At 34.1% G+C, this 9,222-nt stretch overlaps 1 protein-coding gene across 1 annotated transcript; it reads left to right on the top strand.

Annotated features, from left to right (window-relative positions):
- Positions 1 to 6,181: 6,181 nt before the first annotated feature.
- LOC100028534 (olfactory receptor 14I1-like) lies at positions 6,182 to 7,162 on the top strand. Its single transcript, XM_001378506.2, has one exon. The coding sequence runs from the start codon at positions 6,182 to 6,184 to the stop codon at positions 7,160 to 7,162; it is 981 nt and encodes a 326-aa protein (XP_001378543.2).
- Positions 7,163 to 9,222: the final 2,060 nt, after the last annotated feature.

The raw sequence follows: 9,222 nt of genomic DNA, 5'->3' as shown, positions 1-9,222 counted from the left end.
CTTATTCACCAATGAGACATTGTATGCCATGAGAACTAGAAGGCCAAATTAACCATATCTAAACCATTTATATTCCACAATACTCAAGAGAACAGTAGAATATTTATGCCAAGCTTCACAATTATTTACTATATTTGAACAGGTAACAGCCAAAATGGGGATAATTATTTTTAGGATTATTATTTTTATCTTTCTTCTGGTGTGCCACCCCCTACCTTGCCTCACTCTTTCTATTATTCTTTGTCTCTATCTTTCTATCCATCTTTTTCTGTCTCTCTCTTTGTCTCTAATTTTATCCCTTTCCAAGAGATCAAATTTTATTTGAATATTTCTAGATTGAGGTAAACTAGGTCCCCAAATAAGGGAAAAGAGCTACTGAAAACCCTCTTAGGTCAACTTATATTTCTTAGCCAATTATTACTAGAAAAATCTGAGTATCATAAGTTCTCTGGTATTGCCTACATTTCTCTATCAGTTCAACTGTGACTTTTGGAAAGATTAATGAGTGGCCTCATAAGCCATGATAAACTCTGACGCTTTTTGAAGTACAGAAGAGGCAATTCTGAGGGTAGAGCCAAGATGGAGGAGTAGCTAGAGTAGAAGTGCCATTTCACCATGAAAATCTGCTGTGCCCAAGAGTAAACTATCACCACAAAACAAATATGGGAGTGAAAGAACTAACAAGCAGACAGAGTGAAACAGCCTTAAAAAAAAGGGGGGACCTGACCAAGTGCCATACCAACCCTCTCAGAGACCAAATGCCCTACCTTCCCCCTAACCCCAATGAGTTCCAGGCATGGCCTGATGCCCCATTATCCCATGCAGGGGAGGGAGAAAATGCTCCTATTGGGCTGCTAGACATAATAATGTCCTCAGAGAGTGTAGGAAGTGGTAAGAGAGTGACCTCAGGACCTCAGGATCCCCTTTAGTTTTTCCACCTGTGAACTGCCCATCTTACCCTACAGGCCAGATAGGAGGGTGATCTGAAAAAATATCATCAGGCACAGTGGACAGGGCAAAAGGAGAAGCTCCACTAGAGTCCCTCTGTCTTTTTAAAAATAAACTCCAGGGGTGGGGGGTTGTGGCCAAGTGTCCTCAGAGAGCTCTCTCTGTATGCCATCTTTGACACTGTGCCATAGGTTTGTCATCACTGATACAGTACATAAAGCATTAGAATTAGTAGTTCTTTAAATATTTATTAGAATTTGCAAGTAAATCCATCTAGTTGTGGAGATTTTTTCTTAGGGATTTTTTTTACCATATATTTGAATTTATTTTTTTTCATTTTTTCAGATTACATGGAGATATAATTTTTAATGTTCATTTTCTAACATTTTACAGTTTCTCCATCCCTCCGAACTTTCCATGCAGAACCTTATTATTACTTATTTTAATTTCTTTTTTAAAATAATTATTTAAATATTTTAATTCTTTTTCTTTTGGTCTCAGAAATTGATTTTATTAAAAAATTCATATATTTCTCTTAATTTTTCAATTTCATTGCCATATAATTGTCAATATATATCCCAATAACTCTTGAATGCCAACTTAGTGGTGATATATTCACCCTTTTAATTGTTGTTGCTGGTAGTTCTTTTTTTTCCCAAAATTAAAACAACAACAACAATGATTTAACTATTTTGTTAGGTTTTTCACAAAACTAGATCTTAGTTTTGGTCATTAGTTCAATATTTTTAAAAAAAATTAGTTTTATATATCTCCTTTTGGGTTTTTAAGATTTCCATTCTAGTGTTTAATTTAGGATTTACATTTTTCTTTTTCTATTTTTTTACTTGAATATATAATTCATTTGTTTCTTCTTTCTCATTTTTACATATGTAATCATTTAGGTATTATATATTTTCTCCTAAGTTCTGTTTTGTTCTTATCTCATGTTTTGCTATGATGTTTCATTGTCATTCTTATCTTATATGAAATATTGTTTCACAGATTTGTTCTTTCATCCACTCATTTTTCTGGTATTAGATCATTTAATTTTAAATTATGTTTTACTCTATGCCTTATGGGGCCTGCAGTTTTTATTATATTTTTCCAAAAATAATTTTGCTTTTCTGAATTGGTTTGTGAGGCATTTATGCCTAATAATTGATCAACTTTTGTGAAAGTCTATGTACAGCTGAGAAAAAATGAAGTCACCTTTCTATTCAAATTGAATTTTCTCCAGAAGTCTCTATCATGTCACTTTTCTCAAATTCTACTCATCTTCTTAACTTCTTTCTTATTTTTTTATGGTTAGACTTAGCTAGTTCTTAAAGAATAAATTGAGCTCCCTTATTAATATAGTTTGCAACCTATCTCAAGCGTGTTTCTTGTAAACAGTATATTCAATTCTGGTCTCTAATCCATTCTTCTATTAGTTTCACTTTTACACATGAATTTATCTCATTCATATTTATAGTCATGATGACTATGTAGTTCCCTCCCTCCTATTTTCTTCTGTTTATCACTTTCTCTTTTTTAATTTTGTTGTCTCTGCTAAAAAGCCTATTTTGCTGACCACCATCCCCCTTAATCCACACTTCCTCTGTCATCTCATATTTTTGTCTTATCTTCTACCCTTACAAAATCATTGTTGCCTAAAGTAGGTTTCTATATTTAAATGATTTTGTATGTATAGTTCTCAGATAACAAAATGAATTCCATATCAAATGGGGGATATAAGTTGATGAATGTGAAAAATGTTTTGTTTTTCAGTCAATACTTGAGCTCTAGTTTTATTAATCATCCACTAAATGTAAAATTATACTGACATTAACCTTTACATCTGGGCATTAGAATATTTAGGCACATTTGTCAAAATTAAGGGTCATAAAAAAGCCTTCTGAGGAAGCCATATGACATATTATGCTGTGGTGGAGGAGGTGATGTGAGACACAAGGAAATAAGTGTATGACACATATTTGAAAGGTAGAAATTGGCCTTCTTTGTTTAATACTATGCTTTGTTAAAATAGAAGTCAGACAATAGAATCTAATTCATGCACGCCCATTTTATGGCCCAAAATAAGAGGCTTTAGTCTTTTAGTAATTTTAGTACCTATCACTCTATTTAAATACATAATAATATAGTCATGTACACTTCGAATATATTTAGACTACATATAAGATACCTATGCATAAACATAAGCATGTACATGTATATATATTTATAAATAAATATATATGACTATTTCTATACATAATATATACATATGACCATGTTTTCTTCATGCAGAAATGCTGGAACTCTGGTATCATCTTTGAAACAAGGTAGTCATTGGCACAGGAACATCGAGTTTGACATGCCCAATTCAAAGACACTGTAGTGTATGCACAAAACATGATTTCAATAATTGAGAAGAACATGAGATATGAGCTTTTAGAGAAATCTTTATGTTGGCACTTTGTACAAATACTTGTGGGAGATCTAACTCATAAGGGTCTGATCAGCCACAGCTGGCCATATTATACACTGACTCCAACAGAGTAATACCATTTTACGCCTCCCTCTTTCAGTAATAATGACACCTACATATAGAAAGGGAGGTATATTCATAATGAACACGTGTGTATTTATACTTTACTTTTTTAACACAAAATAGAACAAATTCTCTAGTTGAAAATGCACTTAAGAAAAACCAAGTATAAAAGTCATATTTTGTATGAGGTCAAAAATCACATATAGCTTCTCCATAGAATATTAATGAATTATACATAACATGTAATTTTCCTATGTTTATTTTAATTTATAAATAATGTGTACCTTATCTAATTATACTCAAGGGAAAGGCCAAAGCATCTCTGACTAATAAGGAAAGACAACTCTGGCTTCTCTGGGGACCTCAGGAAGTGGTTCCCATGAAGGTCATTTGGCAATATATTTGTCCTCATCTAAAAATCATCATCATTTCATCAAATCCAATAGCTTCACATGTTCCAGTTTCAGCTCCCCTTCTCTGAAACTCCAAATGAAAACAAAACTGATTTATTGGAGAAAGTCATACTCTTTGGATCCTGTCTAGTCCATACAAATAGGTAAAAGAAAATAACTGTGTCAATTCCCATGTCCATATATCATGGATACCCACATATATTCTTATACATATATATGGATGTATTTTTATACATGTATATATCTGTACCTCTGTGTGTGTGTTTATTCACATGCATTTTTTCCTATTTTATGCCTGGTCTATTTGTGAGTTCAGTATCCTGATTTGGATCTCTATCAGAGTTGGTATACTTCAGAGCTTCTGTCCCAATACAAGGGTCCTACTCCCCCACAAATAGAGTATTTGGGTAAAAAAAAAGGTGGTTTGGTAACTGGCCTGGGTTTTGGTGAGATGCACTATTTCTCCAGGAGCCTGGTCCAGGTGAGCTTGCCTTTCCTTGGATTCAGTGTTTCAGCTAACTGTGCCAATTCACTGTCGGGTTTGAGCAGGTGACTTGGTGATTCTACTTGCTCCATAGGTTTGCTTACTATTAGACCAGTCTAGCTACTTAATGGATAACTGTAGTCTTTTTACCCTTCAACCACTGACTCCAAAGCATTCTCTTTATCTGCTGTACCACTTCAGGAAGATGGAAGCAAATAATCTTTCCTCTCCTATTCTATAGTCACTTTTAGCTTGAGTCCATTTCTTCAGAAAGCCACTCCAGATTTCCCCAGGGAGGGCAATTTTAATACAGTCAATTTTGGTTTCCACACTCCTTTTGAAATTTGTGTAGGTGAATAGTCAGGAGTAAAAGCATGGATATATTCTAAGATCTGAAATCAGGTTCATTGTATATTGTTCATTTATGATAGAGGCTCTTTACATACAATTGAGCTATTTAGGCCTCCTACAAATTCAAGGATTAATTATGTCTTTTCATCTAAAATCTAACCAGTTTACATTTTAATGTTTTAGTGTTTTCATTTCTGCCAAGTTTAGGATTGTGTTGCAGTGGAGTTAGGGAGATCATAATATTTGTATGAATGACTAACTCAGAAAAGTACTGGAAGGGGAAAGGAACCAAGAGACTAAAGTTTAATTTCGAACTCCCCACTATCTCTGCTAATTGTACATTGATCTGTCTTTCATCTTCTCAAAAATTATATTTTAATAAAAGTAATTCATTCATGTTTTACCTTAGAGTTTTCAAAACACTTTGTTGTAACAGTCATGTATTGTGAGTAACCACCATTATTGTCTTGAGTTTATAAATGAAGAATATAAATTCTGAGAGAATGACTGATTTACTCAAAAATCTAATCATGTCTGGGAAAAGGTTTAAATCCAATTCAGCTAACAGAAAATTTTCTTTCTTTCCGTTACCCATTACAATAGCATACTGATAAAATTTTGAAATAGATGCTAAGGCCATATCCATCTCTTAAACCAGCTTAAAAATTTTATTAGTCACATACTAAAATATAAGGCATTGGGGATAGCTATGTAGCTCACTGGATTGAGAGCCAGACCCAGAGATGGGAGGTCCTGGGTTCAAAATTGGCTTCAGACACTTCCTAGTTGTCATTTAAACCCCACTGTCTAGTCCTTACTACTCTTTTGCTTTAGAACAATACCCAGTATTGATTCTAAAATGGAACATAAGGGTTTAAAATATATATATGGCATCATAAATGCCTGGGAAAATTTCTTTATAGTGGTTAAATTTGATTTGTACGTTAGTGTCCCTTTGATTAGATGATTCAGTCTTTAGGGCTATGATGGGGTTTGTTTTTAACCATTTTCTGAACTCAAAAGGTCAAAGCTCCTAAGAATTCCATTGAGCTGAAAACATCCTTTTTATGAGCTAAGCTATCAAGTCTTTTCTTTATTTCTCTGGAAAATATATATTGAAAAACTAAAGCTAGCTAACAGTTATGTATTGGGACAAATATATCATCTGTTCTCTCATACACTTGCATGTACCTTTATATATTTTTCAGAGCTTTCAAGAGCAATCAGGTCTCTGCTCTGGGACAATTATGCCCATGTTGCACAGTGCCAGTTCTACTCCCAATTAGGTATTAACTTGGATCTTTAAATATGATGTGATTGCCATTGTAACATGATTAGTGGGAATGAATTTCATGAACACTTTCTATATAGTTAGATGTTTTTATTTTCTCTCTTTTAGAATCTGATATCTTCTACTCATGTTGTTTCAAGATGAATTATAGTACACAAGCAGACATGGGTAATTTCTCCATCATCATGGAATTCTTCCTCATGGAATATTCCAGCATCAGGGAGCTACAAGTCTTACATGCTGTGCTATTCCTGCTGATTTATATAGCAGCTTTGATGGGTAATTTCCTCACTATCACTGCCATTGTCACTGACCCACACCTTCACTCTCCAATGTATTTTTTTCTGAGTAACTTGTCCTTGTTGGATATCGGTTGCATCTCAGTCACTGTTCCCAAATTCATTGTTAATTCTCTGACACATAATCAAACCATTTCTTTGCTTGGCTGTGCTCTTCAGATATTTTTCTTTGACTTCCTTGCAGCAACAGAGGTTGCTTTGCTTGTAGCCATGTCCTATGATCGCTTTGTGGCAATCTGTCAGCCCCTGCACTATGGGGTAATCATGACACCAGCCCGATGCATTTGGGTGGCAACCAGTTCATGGCTCACTGGGTGTGTCTATTCAGCTCTACATACAGGGAACATGTTCCGCTTACCTTTCTCAGGATCCAATGTGATCCATCAGTTTTTTTGTGATATCCCTCATGTCTTGAAGGTCTCATGTTCTGAGGTTCGTTATACTGCGTATGTGCTCCTTGCTACTAGTTCAACTATAGTATTATTCTGCTTTGGTTTTTTAATTATATCCTATACTTATATCTTCTCTACTGTATTTAAAATGCCCTCTGTGGAAGGACGCTACAAAGCTTTGTCTACCTGTTCTCCTCAGTTGATTATCTTCTTCTTATTTGTCCTTGCTGCCTTGGTCACAGTTCTAGGTCCCCTCTCAGATACATCCCCAATCCAGAATCTTCTGATTTCTATGACTTATACAATATTGCCTCCATTCATGAACCCCATAATCTATAGTCTGAGAAACACAAAAATCAAGACTGCACTGTGCAGGATTATCAAAATAGTGTTTGTCCCCAGAAGGAAGTGTCATGTTTTGCGAATTTTAAAATGTAAGATAATACATGATTAGAGTATTGATATATAACACAACATAATAAGTTAGTTGAAAGTGAAATAATAATTTATGTTTTGTCTAAATGACAAGCAGATACAATACATCAAACCTGAGCAACGATTTTACTGAAAGGAAGAAAAAATCCAGGATACGTATTAGTTATATATATTACAAGAGATACCCTTGTCTGTATTTAATAATTCAATTATTCATGAAACAACTACAAATGGTCATATTTATCAGAGAAGTAAAAAGGAAATGGTAATGCCATAAGTAAAACTATTATTTCTATATACCAGTGTAGTTATAGAAGGAGTCTCCCTTGAACTTAAACTTTCATTTCTCTCCTCCATGACATTATGTCTACTGTTTTATGTTTCTGGAATGACTGTTGCCATTTTTAGGTGCTGAAAAAACTGTTTGCTTTTTTTAAAAGTTCAATTGAATTGTCACCTCCTTCATGAAAATTTCCTTAATTCCCAGTATAAATTTAGGAAATGTTTTTTCCTAAATTGTTTGCCAATTGTTATTTTTGATTTCTACTTCTTTCTACAAGGAAGTAGAACTTTTTCAATGATACCTAATGTTTTAATTTCCCTGTGAATAAGTTGATAATTTCATAGTATGAGAGAGTAAATTTCAGAGAAAATGTGGTCTTTGAGCCATAAATAAAATGTATATTTGGTCCTAAACATTTATCTCAATATGAAATTAAAAGTTCTATCAAGTTTGTTGGAATTACAGAGCATCCAACAATCATCCCTTCGAAGTCCTTTAAAATAGAAGACAAAGTGAAGAATAATAAAGTCTGCAGACACACCTGATAAATGTGAGTTCTGACATTTGAAAAAAGATCAAGCAATGGAAGAAATGTTCAGTCCTTTAGGGTGAACTTATCTTTGCCTCTTGGAATGGAAGGATGTTGTGAATTTCTTAATTTTCCGTTCCTACATTTCTGAACAGTCAATGATGTTCTATATGGATAAACTTTATGAAATTAAAAAAAAAACAGACATGTCTAGCAGAGAACAGGCTCAGTGAGTTGTAACAGAGGACATCTCAGAGATATTAGATTTTAATACATGTAGAACAAATTAGCTTTTTGTGCTGAGAGATGATTTGGGAATAGGTATAGAACCAGGAACTCTACCTGACTGACCTTCCCAGCAAAAAGTATGTACCCAGGAAGAACAGCTTAGAAGATAAGGGACAACTGTGCTTTGATGGTTAAGAGAACTGAACCACCAAGACCTAATGTTTTCCCAAATACTCACTCCTCTCTGAGTTGACTCCATGTGTGCTCATATTCCTCCCTGATGTCATTCACTTATTGAAAAGTATACCTCAGGCTTATGACAGAATCATTTCTTGTTTTTGTCCTTTTATATCCCATGAAATGTCTTTGCTTTGAACTAGATGTGTCCATTATTTGACTAAATTCAAAAGAAGCTCAACTGTCTATTCATGATCTATGATTTTATAGGCTTGAATGCACAGTATTTCTTGATCTTAATACATTTATCTCAGTGAAATCAACACATGAATGACCTTTGTAGAAAGAAATAAAGGAAATCATTAAGTTTGCATGCAAGTTTGTTGTTTTTTAGGCTAAGTCCTGGGATGTTAATGAATTATCTCTAATAGAAAAACCCTTCATTTGGCCTGATTTCTTTAAAATTTTGAGACTATCTGTCTCATTTATCCTTTCTGGGAGTGCAATGGTGCCCAATCCCATGAATAATCAGAATGAGAGCTTAGATCTGCTTCATTTCTGATGGCACAGTTTGCCTCTCCTTAGGCAATATGGTCTTCAACTACCATCCTAGAGCCTCATCCTACTGTTGTCATATTTAGTTTCAGTTCCAAATAGCTTGAGTTCATATGTAGCTCAGAATTCCAGATATTAAGAAAGCCACCAGGAGCCTAGAAGCTTGAACCAACACCTCGTGCTTCCATGATCTTTTCCTGCTTGGTACATAGAACTCTTTGTTTCATACTTCTTTAATACATCTATTTTTAATTATTTTATCATAATGTTAAGTGTGTATTTGTCTTACTCTCCCATGAGACTTTGC

The sequence above is a fragment of the Monodelphis domestica genome, chromosome 6, assembly GCF_027887165.1.
Source record: "Monodelphis domestica isolate mMonDom1 chromosome 6, mMonDom1.pri, whole genome shotgun sequence".
Lineage (NCBI taxonomy): Eukaryota > Metazoa > Chordata > Mammalia > Didelphimorphia > Didelphidae > Monodelphis > Monodelphis domestica.
This window is presented reverse-complemented; position numbering and strand designations above follow the sequence as displayed.

Coding starts and splice junctions, on each gene's coding strand:
- LOC100028534 (XM_001378506.2), top strand. CDS start 6,182: ATGGGTAATTTCTCCATCATCATGGAATTCTTCCTCATGGAATATTCC.